The sequence below is a fragment of the Esox lucius genome, chromosome 4, assembly GCF_011004845.1.
Source record: "Esox lucius isolate fEsoLuc1 chromosome 4, fEsoLuc1.pri, whole genome shotgun sequence".
In the NCBI taxonomy this organism is placed as follows: Eukaryota; Metazoa; Chordata; class Actinopteri; order Esociformes; family Esocidae; genus Esox; species Esox lucius.
In genome coordinates, this window is record NC_047572.1 from 7076111 (window position 1) to 7095469 (window position 19359).

Below are 19359 nucleotides of genomic sequence, written 5' to 3' on the forward strand. Positions count from 1 at the left end.
GTGTGTGTGCATGTGCACGCGTGCGCGCTCATGCGCCTTGGCCATGTCAGCCAGGTGATTACAGAGAGGCGATGACAGGAGGCTGACGTTGAGAAAAGGTCAGGTCCTGGCGGGTCACACCATGTCCCTGTGATGTCCTTCTCCATAGGACGGGATAGGGGACAGCGTTGTCGCTGGAGGGTCTCGAAGATGTGGTGTGGTGATTTCAGAGAAGTAGTATATGCATATTATTGTTCGGGGTTGGGGGAGCGAACATGGACAGCAGCTGTGAGGTGAGACATTGTAGAAGACAATTAAATTGGCTGTGGCTAACAAGGTTGTTCAATTGGGACACAACACCGTAATGCTTGTAGAGTGTACCTGGCATTTAAAAGTTCCTCAAAACTCCCAGGTTTTCCCCTAATCTTGTTTGGTGTATTTCCAGATGTCTTCCTCGTTCTTGCCTGATTCCAGAAATCTTTGCACAGAATGTCTGTAAAACCTGGGGATTATTCGTAGCCTACATTCATACAGGATGCATCGCCACCTACTAATTATGTGTGTGGATATCAGAACGGACCTTTCGAGTATTCCTAAGGCTCAGCTCTGAAATGAATCTGGTATGACTGTGCTAATATTGACTTTATATCGACCTTCATGTTTGATACAGACAATGATGAACAAGGACACGCAAGGCATCATGTGGTTATGATGTATGGCGTCAGGCTCCAAAACTCCTACCTATCGCCTTCCTAGATTATTATGCCGCTGATGGTTTGTGCGCGTGATTGTCATTCCTCATTGGCGCCGTGCGAAGAAAGGCTCCTCTGCCTCAGCATCTGCATACGCCAGCCGCTGCCTTCCTATCGGGGGTTATTTACGGCGGCTGTCATCGCGGCAGCGTCCTCTTTTGAGTAACGCTACATTGCATTCCAAAAGCCGCAGGGATCGCCGGACACGAGCACGGATTTGGGAACGGACCAAACGTGCGCTCGCGGATGTGACTTCCTCCTAAGAGCTCGGGAATTAGCGCAGTATTTGGGAATTCGGGTGCATTTCAAGTCTCCACCATTGTGATTTTGTGATTTCTTTTTTGGTCGTTACTTTGGAAGATGGTAACAAGGGCATTGGGCTTCATCTGGCTCATCTGCTGTAGTCCATCAATTCTAATTAATAACACCATATTAGATTTTGCCCATATCATCTTGGAGGATCATTTTGGAAGATAAGCCTTGTGTCTGTCTGCGACAGTCGAGCTTCTCAAATGAGAAACGGCAGCTTATTTCCATATCATATTAAGAGTTCTGGTTAAAAGTAGTGCACTTCTAAGAAATAGAGTTCAATTTGGGATGTAAACTGTCTGTGTCTGGGGCCCCTGTAAACACCAACAAGGCGTGATCAAGAGCTGGCAAACCAAAATGAGTTGTTGAGACGTTTCAATAACACTGGGCGATTATGCCCTGGTCCCCTGGATGTCCTTAGAACGTCCCCTGTTTGCCGAAGCATCTCTCATAAGCAGTTGATCCGTTTGATTTAGTGTGAAATGTGTTTCTGTCAGCCAAGGTAATACAATAAGCCAGTACCTTATTCATGTTCTACACAGGCCTAAAAGTATGGGAGAATTCAGGGAAATGATGGGCCCCCGATCTTCCCCATCTACCCTCAATTGCAATATGCCAAAGAGTGTGGTGCGGTTGACCCAGTATATTACATAGGCCGAACTCTCTGCCATTCAGTACCACCATACCAGGTGGTATCAGAAAATGGCTTAAAAATGTACATACAGTACCAGTTAAGTTTAATTTGAGCTTTTTTCCACATTGTAGTGAATACATCAAAACTATGGAATAACACATGGAATCATGTAGTTAACAATAAAGTGCTGAACAGATCCATTTCCTATCGATTGACTAACCTTAATGTCTTAAAGCAATAATGGATTGTAGTTTATTTTAGCTAATTTGAGCTGTTCTTGCCTTTATATGAATTACTAAAGTACAGACATATTGATGGACACAACTGATTGGCATAAACACATTAAGGAGGAAAGACATTCTGCAAATTAACACTTAACAAGGCACACCTGTTAATTGAAATGCATTGCGGGTGATTACCCCATGAAGCTGGTTGAGAGAATGGTGTGGCTACTTTGAAGAATCTAAAATATAAATGATTTTTTATTTAACACTTTGGTTAATACATGATTCCAAATGCATTACATTCATAGTTGGATGTCTTCAGTATTATTGTGGAAAATAGTCAAAATAAAGAAATTCCCTTGAATGAGTAGGTGTGTCCAAACTTTTGACTATTACTGTATTTCTCTCCAAATAATTCTCAAAAAATTCGATGAAATAGAATTTCTGACACAATATGCCATGTTCGTTGTAAAGAAACCGGAAACTCTTTGATTATTCAATGATAATTATTTCATTGCCAATTAATGGTACCCCAAGGACCTTTTTCTTCTTCTCTCTGGGAGTTTTTTTTATGTCTGCGTCTGCTGTATCAAATAGTAATTTTAAATAAGAAACTTTTTCTCTATTTGTGGAGAGAGAGGCCTAATTAGGAGTAGCACTTGAAGCGTCTAATCAGTTTAAGTCTGTTTAACTTAATTTGGGCTTGCTTTCCCTCAGGTTAGGAAAGCAGTTCTATATGAGAATAATTCAGTAATATGCTGTGTGTATGTGTGTGTGAATATATATATATATATCTCATTCCTTTCCAATTCTCTCTCCTCTCCTAAAATCATACCGACTTGGATGAAAAAAGAAAAGAAATGCAATACTGTTGAATCTCATTAAATCCTTCCATTTCCCATCACGGTCATGGGTGGTCCGCAAGCCATCTCCCTGATCAATTCAAGACTTTTTCAGATCTGGACCTCCAGAGTCACTTTACAGTCAATCAAACATAATGATGCTCACTACAAAGCCCATCCAAATGGCTTTGTCAAATCCGTTTACCCTCCACCAATATGGCCGACTGTGTAGTCTGAGAAAATTGTTTCTCAATGGTGTGTCCTTTAGAGAGTTATCGTGTAAGTATGTGGTCATGAATTCTGGAGAAAGGAAGGGGGTGCAGGTGTTAACCCGCCTTGGGTAGAATGCTGGAGGGCCTCTTAGCATTGCTCAGATTGCCGTCCTCTACAGTGATCTTTTGGAAACAAAGAGTAGGATGATGACATATGGCCATGCAGCATGCACTTCCCGCCAAAACAGATAAAAATGAATTTATGCTGGAATTGAACCTACAACCATGATATGGCCAACACAATACTGTTACACACGACACAGTGATCCTCATTGACGCAGTCACTACATCTCGTTCTCTGAAAGTGGGCCAACTTTACACCCGTCAAACGGGCTGCCTGTTTTGGCTGCACCAAAAGCTGCCCTTTTGGACAAACGTGCCGGGTCATAGTTGCTCGACACCTAATGGAAGCCGACTGAAACAGGGAGGCGCTAGCCCGCGCGAATATATCCCATGTCATTTGCCCCAAAAAAGAAGTCACCTGTCGCGTAATCCTAATGAACATGACCCCTTGCAAAGAGGTTTGGAGGGGATCACAAGGAAAGTAGCAGTGGGCGCCTCTCTTCCATCTTCCACGGAACTCGTCCTCTCCCGCCCCAGGCATCACGTGGGGCTTCGCAGCTGCTGCCTCCCACCAATCCAGACGGGAGGGGGTTTATTTTTGTTTTTCTTTGGTTACTTATTCATACATCCAGCTATTCGGGGCATCGCTTGGGCTTTCGTCTCCATGCCACAAATGCAAATCGCCACGGCGGCTAATCCGCTTTCATCTCATTCCCTCGCCTCTGCCGCTGTCCCTCATTTTCTCATCTCTTTTTCTGTGATAAGAGGCCAGAACAGTGATTGGAATGACCGGGGTCTTGACCGCGTCTCTCATCTCCACCTTCCTCCTCTGGTGTAGCTGTTAGGCGCTTGACGTGGGCCCGACCTCTTGTCCCCTAACCAATGCACCCTGACCCCATGGGGCCATCCTGGGGCTTGCCGGGGGAGGGGGTTGGTGGTGGTGTCTCTAATTCGATTGGGGTGGATATGAGAGTGGGTTTGCACATCAAGCTGTTGCAGTAAAACCGTCAAGAAGCATAGTCTCCGGGATCCATCTTCCAGCATCCATGCAGGAAGAGAGAGAGAGAGAGAGAGCGAGGGAGAGAGGTTCCTGTTTTTCTGCTCAAACAGAACACAGAAACACACAAACAACACAGATGACCAAATAACCATCTTATCCCTGGACACTTCACTTGACAAACCGGTGAAAATGAATCGAATTGGGAGCGCTCTGTAATATCGGCAATTATCTTTGAGGTTCATTTTAGGGGGATATGGATAACCCTTTCAGCTTGCGCCTCGATGTGGCTTGGCTCCATTTGCCTGTGTGGTGTGAATCGGGCATCTGTGCTTGTGTACAATGAAACGTTGGCCCGGTGAACAGCGGGGTGCCAGGGTCCAGCTTGGATGGGAGTGAGGAGAGCAGCAAACAGCTGTGGCGTATGTCTCTCCCGTGGGCACCTGTGTGCACCCTGTCCTCTGTGGCACTAATGTCTGTCTGTCTGGCTGCTGCCTGAGCAGGGATTGGGGGAGGGAGAGAGAGCCAAATGAAACCCCATCCTCCTCCTTTAAATAGAAAGGGAGGCAGCGAGGGAGAGGGAAGACCGTGCCAGAAAACGGCAAAGACAACAGAGGTAAAAAAGGGCGAGGAGAGGCGACAGAAGAGAGAGGTACGGAGAGGGAGAGAGATGGAGGTGACACCCCCTACACCTGGCCATAGTGTATCATGTCCCTCCCTCCCTCAACACGGAGGCTTACTTCACGGCTAATGCACCCAGGTTAATTGCACAGGTGACTCTGTGCAACCCAACAGATGGGCTAAAATGTGTTCAAAAACAATCCCAGGGAAGAAACGACCGTTGTTTTATTTTCCCGTCGACATTTTTTTGTTTTGTTTTCCGTCCAAGTGAGCGAGAGAATGGCAGGGGAGCGGAGGGGGAAAACCGAGAATAACAAGAGGTATAGAAAGAAAAAGAGCTAAGAGCCAAAGAGAAGGGAGAGCGAGGAGGGAGAGCGAGAGAGACAGAGGCGGGAGTCTTCCTAGCAATCTCTACCAGCAGCAGTAGCAGCGCTCTCCCTTCAGAGTGGTCGCAGCTCATCAAGCGCAGGGCTGCAAGCTCTTATTAGAGCTCATTACAGTGCAAATTAGAGTAGAAGATCTGTCACTGGGAAAGCCAGAACAGGGGTGACTGGAGACGACAGTGACACAACACACACACACCAACTAAGAAAACAGACGCACTCACGCGGGTCAAAATCAAGAGGGAAAAAAACCATGAGAATCACTTATTTCCAAAACACTAATGGCTAACGCCACCTCCTTACTCTATACTGATGACCCGAGCGGTTCGCTAAGTATGATCTACATTTATTTTTGGGGATATTATTGAATGTCACTGTAATTGTTCCGAGTGTTTTTGCCACTCCGACAGCTTTTGAACAGTGGAATAGGATTGGGACAGGGACTTTGTCTTTTGCGCTATGTGCCGCCATCCTGACTACCTTCTCCCTTTTTCCTTTCCCCCCCTGAGCTGTCGGCGGCTGTATGCGAGCCATCAGCAATGTGGTACTCCATCGATCGCTCCGTGTTTCCTCCCACCCCCCAACATGGGAGGAGATGACAGATAGCAAATTGAATTTATGAACAGCCTTTGTTGACACTGCTGCATAATTATAAGAATGCCATCCCTTTGGTGTTTAAGGAGAGCGTGGTGCCGAATACAGATGGAAGACCGACGGCCTCCATTATCCTTGGGAGGATGGAATGGAGGACAGAGTGTGCATTTTAATTCACTGTCTATTCCTAATCTGGTGCACAACTTTTAACCAGAGAACCGATAAGGGCGGGAATGGGAGCCATTTGCAATTCCGCCAGATTTAACAGCCGCTTCGTCGAAATAGATCGTTGAGTCTTGCCCCCGCGTGTGAATGCTTGTATTCGATTAACCTAAAGGTGCGTATCGCTTTAGCCCAAAGCGCTACATTTGAATTTGACAGATCTATGCTGACAGTTCATGAGGTGTCTATGATACTTTGTGGAATGTCAGCATACTTTGGTCACATTCTAATCTAGCGCTTGAGGCTAGAACTATATGCATGTTCAGCTTAATCAGTTTGTACGTATTGTGTGGGATTGTGGGATGTGCTGGTGTTGTGTTAAGCTCTCGAGCTTCTCCCTCTAGTTGACTTTTGCCCAGAGCGCCACGGCCAGAGGTCGTTGGTCCGACTGCGTTACTGATTTTAGTCTGTGCTGGAGCCCACACAAGCCGACTGTACCTTGGAGCACATGTAAGCCGCGCAGGCACATACCTCGTAGTGGCGCGGAACACCTACTCACTGTGCTGCGTACATTCTCTGTCTTCCTACATCTCACCCTTTCGATATCTCCTCTTCCCCCCCCATCTTCTCTCACTTCCTCTCTCTATCGGGTCCAATTTAGAGCCTAGTCGTTTGAATTGAATGTTCCACTGTAGAGGCAGTGGAACGCCCTCTCCCTACACACAGGCACCGCTTTAACAACCACCTGACATCACTGCACTGCGAGACACCCCCTAAATAAGACACATCAGGTAGATGGGACTATTAAACAAGGCATCAGCTCGCCATTAGGCCCTCCCCTGGCTCCAGCCAAATGGCTTTGGGTGGGTGGGGCACAGAGAAATCACCCAACTCTGGGCTTTGGGCCTAAACGCCCCTCCCCTCTAATGCTTTCCAGGACCTTGTGAAAAGTAGTGCATCGCGTAGATTGAACAGGTTGGTCTTAGGGGATGAGGGGGGGTTGTCGTTTGAGCCCCAGCCAGTCCCTTGGATGGGTAATCCTGAGAGAGCAAGGCAGCGGATGAAAGCCTTCACCGATGGCCATTGACAGATATTCTTTCTGTGGCTAACACAGGGAAGCTAAGTGCTCTTTACCAAGATTTAGTGCGAAGCCGGTCAATACCGCGGCGCTCTATCATTGTTCCATCGATGACACTGGGACCGGCCTTTGGAAAACATTCCAACCGCCAAACTACTTAGTACATCCTTGGGCCCACTCTGCTGCCATGGAAGAGGAGAGCGGAGGGAGAAGGCACTGATGCACTGGGGCGGGCGACTGCCTCTGCAAACAGGGGCAAACAGAGTGCGCAAGGCGCACATATCGGACAGAAGGATTTGGAGAAGATGCATTTGAACCTGTATCTGGGTCATCTATCTTTACCCTCATTCTACTAATGAGTCAGTGGACCCTCTCTTCATCATTGTGGTCCAGAACAGACATTCTTTTAAACTAGGATCATTAGGGTGACATATTGTAGCACGCCGGACCACGCCATCCATCGTTTGCATACATGGCTGAACTAGCTCCTGGGTAATGTTTAGGGGGAGAAGGGCCGGGGCTTCTCATTTTGCTTCTGGGCATCATGGCAGAGGAGGAACGCCTGTGCCAGCCGGAGTCATTCAGCAGCACTTCCAGCGAGCAGTGATCCATCTTTTGTTTTTCGTTTCGACATTCAAGGGAGATGACAGTTGGGTAAATTGAATTTATAAACAGAACAAGTTGACAGGGCGACATAATTAATTTGAGGAAATGCCACATATTCTGCCATTACCAGAAAAAAGCGAGACAGCCATTTTCATTTTTTTTTTTTTATTTAAGTCTTTATTTGAAGAAAAAAATAATACACAACATCTCAACAGAAAACGATTTACACAATAATAAAAGAGAAAAAAATCTGTAACCAAGAATAGAAATGCATTTTATGTAAATACACCACAAACAAACTCTTCGTTTTCGCTAATTCCTTCTCTTGACTTGCTTGTCTCATTGCCTATTCCTGAGGCCTTTCCCAAGGGCCACTTTGAAAATCAAAGTGTCTGTTCTTTCTTTTTGTGTGCTGTGTTTAAAAAGCAACTTAGATTAAATCCAGCTTAATTAGACCGTCTCAGAATAGAACAAACCAAAGCAAGTAGCTAGTGCTTATCTTCAAATTGGATAGGCTACACCTTTGATGGTATTGCTTTCTGGTTCAAATTGGGACATGCATTTCACCTGCTTCGCCCAGCAGTAACAAGATGGCCGATCTGTATCTAACAGCAAAACCATTAGAACAGCCCTTGCTCTAACTTTGTTAATTAATGCTACAGGTAATGTTTTTTTTTTCCATATCTAGGCTAGCCAGGACATCTTGTGAGTTTAATGCGAATGTAAGTCGTTAAGTCTGTGCAGGTAAACATTTATCTACTACACCTTGGCTGCAGGAAAACTTTTGGACAGCTCTTGCTTCAATTTCCTTCTTCTTGGAGACCTAGACATCACAGGGGACACCTGACAAATTTGATCAATTTGTCCTAGTTCCCGCTTAACTGTAGCACAATTTATCATCCGTAATGACCAAGGCTTGGGAGCTGGGCTAGGTAGACAGGGTTCAAGAGGGAGGATCACAGACACAAAAAGCAAAATGACTAAAATGGGAAAACATGCTCCCTGGTGACCTACTAGCACTCTATTAACAAAGTTCTATTGGACCTGATGTTCCTCCACAGCTACGAAGACAAGGACTTGGTTTCTTGGAGGCTCTTGATATCTCGAACCGTTTCCCCTTGAAACGACAAGTCATGTTTAAACAGAATTGAAAGTTGGAAACTCAGACATTTTGGATTATTTGAGAATCCCTTGTATCTAAATCCCCACAGCAAACTTTTCTCTTGATCTGAAACATCACCCACTTAGAAGGTGACCATATTTTTCCCTGCTCTTGTTCCAGCTCCACCTGTCTTATTTTGAGCTGTTAAAAAAACCCAGGGCAAACATCTCCCTCCGTTTCTCAATTAGCTAGTTTTGCCAATTGCGCCCCAGGGAATTACAGAAAAGCTAACCTGTCTTGAGAGAAAACGATACACTGCTACCAGGAAATTGCGTTCCAAAAATGGGTTAAGATGGGCTAAAACTGGAAACATCTACAAAACTCTCCCCGGCAATGTAACACCTCGTCAGGCACCTTAGAAGACAGCCTTAGGGTCCTTTAATGATCTTATTAAGGAAAGTGAAGAGTGGAACATTGCTGGGCTTTCACTCACTTCCTCTTTGGGCACTTTCTTAAGCTCTTTTCTCCTCCTTTAAAGGCCCAACGAAAGTCGACTAGCGTGGCTCTACATGCACTATGACGTATTTGCCAGGGCGCGCGTTTCGCACACCTTTTAATTAGAGAAATAACGAGCGCACGAATTTCCCACATTAACCTCACATATCATGATTAGCCGCCTCTTCCCCAACAAGGAGGCATGCGTGCGTGCGTGCGTGCACGCCCATGTATTTAACGTCCTCTACCCCTGGGAGGCGATGGAGGGGAGGGGAGCGGGAAGACACACAAGTCAAGTGTGACCAGAGGGGAAGGACGGAGAGGAGCTGGCAGAAGACTGTGAAGTAGGCCTGTGTGGTGTAGCTCTGGGGGAGGGGGTCGTTGAGAGGACTAGTGGAGCGGTGCGAGGCGCAGGGTCGTAAAACTCCCTCGGAGACAGAGTGCTCCGGCTCCCTGACATTTCATTATTTCCACTACATACGTAGACCGGGAAGCTCACACACAGGCCCGTCATGTTGGAGTAACTGTTTTTTACTGGATTCTGCTTCACAATTGTAGAATGTTAGTGCGGGTGCTGGTTCCCGACGAGAAATTCCAACAAGAAAGTCTGTTATTAATGTGTTCTGAATTGATCTCTCTATACAGTGTGTCTTTGTGTGTGTGTTGGTGTGGGCCTATCTAACGCTGTGTGTGTAAGGCACCTGACCAAGTTCCCTTTCTGTCCTGCAGAGGGAGGTGAGAATGAGACCGGTGTGATGGACAGCCTGATGGAGGCCCTGCAGTCTGGAGCGGCCTTCCGCGACCGCCGAAAACGAACCCCGCGCAACGGTAAGGTCGCTCTCCGCCCACCCGCACCTCACTTCCTCCCCCTGCCCGCGGCCATCTGTGTCTGGTGTGGCCGCAGAGAACCCGCCATACCAGTTCAAATGTTACATACAACCCGCTTCAGTTGAAACGGTTAGTCTCCACCTCCTCCTTTAACGTGAACAAGGAACGTTGCAGGACCGAGTCATCGGCACGCCTGGGAAACACGCCTGTCTGCGTGTGGCCGTGATCCCCTCGCCCTCGACACTCACCGAACACCTGTGCCGTCCACTTGGTTACAGAAGCACGTTGTCCTTCACAAGGCTGCGATACAATAGAAATGGGACTACGGGCCACAGGCTTCAGTGGTTAAGCTGATTTACCATAATCCTAATGTTAACATATTCCGTCCTGCCGCGATGAATTGCCCGTGCCCAGGGGATGCTAACTTGCCACCTGGTATATGCGCCAGGCCGCATTGATATGCAGGTTGAGACGCAGAGCCCCGTCTGAATTGGATGAGCTAAAGGAGCCACAGGTGCAGCGCCGTCTTTGCGGCGGATGAGGATGTACCGTGGGCTTCCTGATGCGGGCCCCATGCTAATCACTAGTCTCTGATCTGCTCGTTGGGCCTCAGTAGTTAAGGTAGCATAGCTTCATTATAATCAGAGGGAGTGGGCAAAATGCTTTATAATAATTTGACCCTGATGATTTTTGGTTTGGACTCCGCAGACGGAAATGCAAACTTGTATTGGAGGCTTAGGCTGGTTTAAATGAAGATATGGCTGCTGTAGGCATAGCATTTAGACCTTCCCAAATATCAGTTTCTTCCCTCACCAAGCCGGACACAGAATAGGCTAGTGACTTCCTCTTTTACTGCTGGTGTTTTATTCACCGAATACCTCACACGGTATCTACAGTCTGCAGAAATCTCAGAGCCTTTGGGGGTATTGAGTCAGAAGTTATTTATGGGTGGGGCCTTTAGTAAAAAGCCTATATGTCAGACAGGAAGTTGACAAATGTCTTGGAGCACTCGTTCGGTCTTCTAGCAACAACCCCTACAACAAACATAGCAGCATACCACCGTGACAGAAAATGTTGTCCTAAATTAACTGTCACTATGTGAAATGTCAGTGATATGTGGCCGGTCTCCCCTCCCTCTCATCCTGGCCGATCCCGTCTACCGGGTCCCATGTCAAGGTTTGTCCGGTAAGACCTGGCTAATGAAAGACGGTGTCAAAACTCCCAGCACCCGCTCCTGAGTCACGCTCTTCCAAACAGACCACGTGGAGGAAACCCACGCCATCAACACGCACGACCACACACGCATCCACAGACACATCTCCAATATCTCCTCTACGCTAACACAGTCCTCCAAGACAGACACTGAGTTGGGTCTTCATTTGATCATCCGTTTTTGAGAGGACAATCCTACAGTTCAAGTCATTTAAAACGTGTAATGCATCCAAAAGTCTTCTCAGCATTTTTAATATCCAGCTTGATTTTCCATTTAGTAAAATATATTAAGTGGTTTATAATCCCCACGATAAGGGGGATGTCCTGTTATGTATGGGATACATTTCCTTCTGTAGCAAACTGACTCAAATTATGATCCTACATTTATGTAGAGAGATGCATGACGTATTTCCAAACCCACACTCTTTTCTTTCTGAGGAGCCATTTTTGTGTGTGCGCGTGAGTGTGCACGTTTGCGTGTTTGCGTGTGTGTGTGGGGTACTGTTTGCGTCTATGTGTTTGCGTGTGTGATACTTTTTGCACCATACTCCGCTGAGTGTGTTCTGTTCAGGCTGGATAATTGGTGGCGAACTCCTGAAATGACTCATACTGTACATTACATCTCTCTCCCTCCTCTCCCTCTCAAACTCCCTTTCCTTTTCTTCTGTTTGCCTCGTCAACGTTGCAGGTGATCAAAGTCCATCCAGTCCTTCGTCTCGGTGGCCGGGTGCTAACCATGGTAACGCAACCCGAAGCTGTGCCTGTGATTGAACTGCTGCTATGCTTCATTGTATCACGCCCTGCCTCCCTCCTTGGCTGTGCAGAACAGAAAACAGAGCTGGTGTACTCCCCTTTAAGACTCCTACGCTGAGCTGGTTACTCCCCTTTAAGACTCCCGCTCTAAACTCAATCTTAACTGATCGTTTCTCGGGTTCAAATTCTAGATGTTAACGGGGGTTAATGTTATTAAAGGGGACCAACATGGCCATCTTAGACTGTTGATAAGCCATGTGCAGCCAAATGCAGAACCTGTGATGACCTCAACTGTCTAAATACTGTACATGGTTCTTTCGCTATCTTGTTTAAATCTGACGCGTAAGTAGCACACCCTCAATCCGGCGAAAGATACGTGATTACAGACTGATTAGATTCTAACGATTAGATTTGGTTACAGAGTGATTATCTTGTGAATGAACATGTCCAGCCCAAATCTGTGTGCCTTCTAGAGAATTGGCTTGACTTTTGTATACACATCAGGCTTGAATGGTCCTCTGGAGCGTGGCTCATGTTCTGCATGCCCAGTTACTCAAGCTCAGTCCGGTTTCTGTGAAGTAGACCAGCTCTTGGCTCGTAAACCTTGTCCCTGACTCCCGTAGGCATGCGCTGATGGATCATGACCTCACATCCTGTTGCGTGGCCCTCTTGTGAAGCGTGGCCTGCAATTCCTTCGTTGCTTGTCGACACGCACTGATTTATTTTCTGTTGCGTTCCTGCCCTGGCTTTCCCTCCTCTCCCAGCTAAGGCATTCATTCATCTGGTAAATGCCAACCATTGCACAAATCGTAAACAACCCCAAAATACTCCCCTTGAATGGATTCTTTCCTTAAAACATCTTTGGCGGAATGTTGAGTCGTTTTCCCCTCCCACCACCTCTCCCTGTCTTATCCGCTGTGTCTTTGTGGAGTGCATGTTGCAATATTGACTGTCTGTCCTCGCCTTTTTCTCTCTCAGACTTCCCCACAGTGTGTGTGCGAGTCTCTCTCTATGTTAATATCACCCACTCTCTCTCTCTCTCTCTGTCTCTCTCTGTGTATGTGCATATGTCTGTCTCTGTCTGTATGTGCATGTCTCTGTGTATGCGCATGTCTCTCTGTGTATGTGCATGTCTCTCTCTCTCTCTGTGTATGTACATATGTCTCTCTCTTTCTCTCTGTGTATGTGCATACGTCTCTCTCCCACACTGTATGTGTACATATGTCTCTCTCTCTCTCTCTGTGTATGTACATATGTCTCTCTCTCTCTGTGTATGTGCATATGTCTCTCTCTCTCTCTCTGTGTATGTGCATATGTCTCTCTCTTTCTCTGTGTATGTGCATATGTCTCTCTCTCTGTGTATGTGCATATGTCTCTCTCTCTCTCTGTGTATGTGCATATGTCTCTCTCTCTCTCTGTGTATGTGCATATGTCTCTCTCTCTCTCTGTGTATGTGCATATGTCTCTCTCTCTGTGTATGTGCATATGTCTCTCTCTCTGTGTACGTGCATATGTCTCTCTCTCTCTCTCTGTGTATGTACATATGTCTCTCTCTCTCTCTGTGTGTATGTACATATGTCTCTCTCTCTGTGTATGTACATATGTCTCTCTCTCTCTGTGTACGTGCATATGTCTCTCTCTCTCTCTCTCTCTCTCTCTCTGTGTATGTGCATATGTCTCTCTCTCCCTCTCTGTGTATGTGCATATGTCTCTCTCTCTCTCTCTCTCTCTGTGTATGTGCATATGTCTCTCTCTCTCTCTGTGTATGTACATATGTCTCTCTCTGTGTATGTACATATGTCTCTCTCTCTCTCTGTGTACGTGCATATGTCTCTCTCTCTCTCTCGGTGTATGTACATATGTCTCTCTCTGTGTGTACGTGCATATGTGTCTCTCTCTCTCTCTGTGTATGTACATATGTCTCTCTCTCTCTCTCTCTGTGTATGTGCATATTTCTCTCTCTCTCTGTGTATGTACATATGTCTCTCTCTGTGTATGTACATATGTCTCTCTCTCTCTCTCTGTGTATATACATATGTATCTCTGTCACACTCTGTGTGTGTGCATCTCTCTCTCTCTCTCTGAAGTGTGTGCCTAGTTGCACTTTATAAAGTGATTCAGGCACAATATGTAAATACTTAGGTGATCCTTTACTAAGCATTGTTCCTACATTTATAAATGATCAGTCCATTACCAAACCTATAACTAATGTGGTATTATTGATGTGGTATTGTGGTGGCAAGATAATTATATGAGAGTGCTTATTTTCTGTAGTACCCGGGGAATTTGTGAAGTTACCATTGTCCACCTTAAAATGTAGTGGATAACCTACCCCAGTTCTAAAAAAATAACCTTGTGATAGAGGTTTGTTTCTTCAGGGAACAATTACACAATTGCAGCTTTCCAAGGGGAGTTAAGTGTTCATGAATGGCTCCCTGCCCAAACTTATTGAGTTAACAGCTTGAATCAGTGGTCCTATGAACACATTGACCCTAAAATTGCTGTTACCATTGCTCTACAAAACCTTCAGAGCAGGAGGAACAACTTCTTCAAGGTCTTTTTGAGAGAATTACGACGTGTGTTGCCCTAAGGACATTCAAAGACGATAATATAGGAATTATTTATAACTGTAATGGCTGCCATAGGTGCTTTCCACCAAATGTTAACTCTGGTGGTTGAACTCATAAACAATCAATATGTACATTTATTTATTTATTTTTGACAAATGTTGAATCATTTCTCTTTCACTTTGTGTCAAAATCCACAATTTAATGTAAACCCCTTTTAGAAACCACTTCAAGGGAAGCCTGTAAAAGGGGCACAGATTTTCACTTGGGTAGGTTTTCAGACATTAAATAATGATTTGTTAATGATCTTGTGAAAAAAAAGACTGCTCGATTGTAATAAAAAATAATGTTTCTGGTATATAAGATTTTATGTCAGTATAAAAATGCAATTATTAAACATCTTATAATGTCTCTGTAATGGATATAATGGACTTGTCATGAATCCAAAAGTTATGACATTGTTTATGGATTGATTAAACCACTGCCTATAGTGCACATGTACTGTTGGAGCATGTGCTTAAAATCTACTGCGATTTCAACAAAAATACTTATATCTTCCCCCAGTGTCACTGTCCATCAAAGCTTGGAAAGGAATGAACATATATCTCAAAATGTATTGCAGTAAGTGTTAATGAACAGCTTATCATTTATAAATGTCGGGAACAATGTTAAATCCACGATGAATAGGCCATTTACTAATCTCCTCTTTAAGTGCTTCTGCTTGTGGTTCATATTTAGTGCTACCTTGTATGTGTTCTCTCCATTTGTGTGTCTCTTCCTCTCTGCGCGTTCTGCTTCCGGCCGGGCTGTGTATGTGAATGCTCACCTATCCCGCAGTTCTGTTAACCCATAGAAAACCAGATGGTCCCGTTGTTGAAGCTTCTTCGCTTCTCCATGCATGTCACCGAGTCATCACGCTTTTTTACGAAGCTCCTTGGAAATGATTCCCATGGGCAAGTTGTTCCATTCTGATAAGTGTACAGTCTGAATCTGTGTGCACATCCCTTTTTTTTGGGCGGGGATTGGGGCCCTGCGTAGCAGGTGTGACGAACAACTTTGTGTGAGTTGTAACTCCTTTAGTTTCCAACAGGTACAGCAAGTCAGAGACTCCTCTTGACATACGCAGGCTGCCAACGATTGCGCGACGACTGGGTTATGGGGTAAACTCCGACTGCTGGATGGGATATTTTGATCCGATTTGTGTTGAGGGGTTTGAGCGCCGATCTTTAGGCACTCCTTGAAAGAAAATCCGAGAAGGAAATGGCACCCTGCTTCCTTTCTGGTGCACTACTTTAGACCATGTCTCAGAAGCCCTTGGTCAGATGCAGGGCAAGAAGGAGGGAGTAGGGTTACATTTGGGACCCTGTGCCGAACTTCGCCAACTGTGAAAATAAACAATTAAGCTCCCCCGGCACTGACGGATGATTTGCTGATAAAAGGCGCCTTCTCCCGAATCACTGATAAGCTGTCTTTTGGAGGTGGTTGTTTCTATTTGGGGGTGAAGGCAAGAAAATTGCAGACATTTGAGTGTCAGCTTTTCGAGAGTGATTGTGTTATTTCTAGGTCAGTACGAGGGCGGTAATGTCTGCCTGTGCCTTTCCCTTTCTCACTGTTTTGTTTCCCTATTCATGTCTTGACAGCACAAAACCGCAACTGAAATCCCTCTCGAGACATAGCCACTTGCGATCATTTCAAGAAGTCCACAAAATATACTCCTCCCGCATAGTACTTTTTACGCCTGTAATCCCACGATTTCCAAGCGTGATTAACCTTTCGTCATCCTACGAAACGACATTCACATACAAGTGTGTGTCTCAGTTGCCAAAGAAGCTTGGTGGCTTACATTGGAGGAGTAAATTCAAAAGCAGTTTCGTCTTTCTCCATTGTTCAGATCAAACTGTAATCCCTCTCACTTATTCATGAGTCTGTAGGCACATTGTGAACAGGCTGGCACACTATGAGTCTCGAATCCCCATGTAAAGCCAATTTGCTGACCATTTCGAACACTCTCTGTCTCTTCACTAGTGTGTAAACTAGTAAACCGAGCCCTGTGAGGTCCTCATGATTGTGTTTGATGCAATTACAGAATCCAATTTTAAATGACAGATATGGATCGACAGATCTTAGAAACAGACATGGTGTTGTATGTGGCCGGATCATAGACTGTGTTTTAAGGGCATTATTTGTGGGTCAACTTTTGGCGCCAACTGACTACTAGGTTCTGTTTGTTTCCCTTCAAATGAATTAAATTCCAAAAAAGGTTACATCATTCACCTTAAAGTGGTACTGCAAGCAAATACATGACATTCATTTTTTTACTGCTCTAAACGCATTGGTAACCAGTTTATAATCGCAATTATGTATGTTGTGGGTTTCTGATTTCAGAACAGCTCATTGCCATGGTCTATTGTTCATATAGCACACCCCATTGAGCCTTATTGTCTACATATACAGGTAATAGCCAAAATAAAAGCAACACAGGTTACAGGCTGGCCAGAGCAGCTTAATTGCACCTTGGCATATATAATGGAATTGTCTGGAATTCTGTTGGAGGGATGCAACACCAGTCCATCATTTTGTGAATTTCCCATTAGGCAGAGGTGGGGGACTCGAGTCACATGACTTGACTCGAGTCTGACTCGAGTCACAATTTTCAGGACTTGTGACTTGCTTGATTAAAGTATGAAAATGACTTGACTTGACTTTGACTTGAGAACAAGTTACTTGAGACTTGACCTGACTTGAAGTGGAAGACTCGACAATGACTTGAACTTATAATAAACAAACAGCAATAAAGTTATTTTATATGTTGTGACATCAGCAGCACTAATCAGCGTATGTGCCTTTAACGCTGCACAATTCAAACCGCGCCAAACATGGCAGACAGTAACGTTAGTCGAGCTCCACAAAAAGTATCGTTTGGATACAAGGAATTTGATCTGGACCGTGTGAATACAAAAAGATTTGCCAGATGCAAAATAAGCAACAACGTCAAATTTAATTCGTTATTTTAAGAACCACAAGGAAAGGTAAGAAAGTAATCTCTTTATATTCAGTTTCACTAAGATCTATAACGATTAAGTTACTAATGTAATGAATTAATCTTTTGTTTGTCAGAATTTGGCCTTGGTTGCATATTATGTTTTGTTTTTTTCTTGTTAGAAATGTGACCATTATCATTACTGAATACGTCTGGTAAATAGATGTAAGGGAATTTGACTATAACAGTGGCATAGCCTGAATTTTAATGTTGATGGGCATCTTAAAATGAGCAGGCATGTATATTATTACACGTAGGCTATAATGTCTGTATTAAATGTGCGCATTTTCAAGTGTTTGTGGATTGCGTGTGGAAACTAAAAAGCATTGTGCTTACACCATAACAGTTAACTTTACTGCATGAAAGGCTAACATGGAGGCACCGATGTGATTAATAGCACCTAATAATTACAAGAATAATTACAGCGTAATTACATATTAGGCAGTTTTTCAGTCACAATAATTAGTTTATAAGGTTGTTATTATTAGACCTTATTACATGGATTGGCTGAATTCCAGTGCAGAATGCGTGTTATTTCTTGATAACAGACCGTTGCCATGAAAAACAGCGCGTTGCTATGGACGCAGCAGGATTCTAACCAGAGACGGAACGGACTATTTTCTTTAGAGGAAGCAATACAATCGTTTTTAAATCAATAAATTCCTTTTGAAATCAATATTTTGTGTCAAATTATAGATTTATTTGGTAGGTAGCCATGTAATAAGCGGGATAAGGTATAGCGAGGCGGTTGTTATCGCGAATACAACCCCTTCAGGCTGATTCAAGATCCCTCCGCTTCGTCCCCCCAAAAAAATTGTACCGTGGAGGAGAAAAATATTTGATTTTGAAATCGAACTTCGCACCGAGCACACGTCAGAAACAGAGGACAGTGTGTGTGTGTGTGTGTGTGTGTTCATCTCTTTAGTACTGTGACTTGACTTGACTTGAAACTTATAAGGACTTGACTCGACTTGACTTGCTTAGGGTGAACCCTTGACTTGACTTGCTTGATTTATCTGAACTGTGACTTGAGACTTGACTCGAGACTTGATGGTTAAGACTTGAGACTTGCTTGGACTTGACCATGTGTGACTTGTCCCCATCTCTGCCATTAGGGTTCAAAAGGGTTGCGTTTTAGTGACTGAGACAAGCATGGTATGTTGCAAAACAACCAACACAGCCCCACAATCAGTCACTATGATCTTTTCCAGTGACACTAGCCAGACTAATGGACAACTGGGCCTGACCAGGATTCAAAGGTCAAACTAAGATTTGAGCAAAAAGGTTTGGGTTCATTAAAATTATTTAAATTAGAGATTCTTTTCAGCTTCCTAAATAGATGAAAGTAAAATTACCCCGACCCTGTTATAAAATACAACACCATTCCTGAGGTTCAGAAGAATATGGGCAAATAACAGTTTTGCCAACGAACGCTCCCCCACCCTCTTTCTCCCCCAACCTGATGAGTTGATACCCGGGGTATCACCCCAGAGATTGGTCGGTAAGAGAGAGGCATTGATTTTTTGGTCTGTGATGAAAGCCACAGACTCCATAGCTGCTTCATACAAGGAATCTCCCAAAAGGCACATCAATCAGATTTCAAAAGAGGATGGGAGCCAATCGTTTTTTATTTACTGCCCGTTTTCAAAGTCATTAGGATCTCCCTTGCTCTACAACGCCCTAGCCACAGCCTCTATAGGTTCACCTTCACCTTTTCATCCTTGAAAAGCAGACACGTGTTTTTCTCCGTTACTTGCGCGCTTGTGTGTGTCTGGTTTGCTTGTGTGTTTGTCTTGGTGCATTTCATAAATTCAAAGTGTGTAAGTGCATAAAAAAACGAAGGGCC

The 19359-nt window shown here is 44.6% G+C and overlaps 1 protein-coding gene across 1 annotated transcript in view; it reads left to right on the plus strand.

The window, feature by feature from the left end:
* diaph2 (diaphanous-related formin 2) overlaps nt 1–19359 on the plus strand; it is a 529613-nt gene that overhangs the window by 470460 nt on the left and 39794 nt on the right. The window contains exons 27-28 of the mRNA XM_034291816.1: nt 9843–9941; nt 11842–11892. Of these exons, the coding sequence (XP_034147707.1) occupies nt 9843–9941; nt 11842–11892 (150 nt within the window). The remainder of the gene's footprint in view (nt 1–9842; nt 9942–11841; nt 11893–19359) is intronic.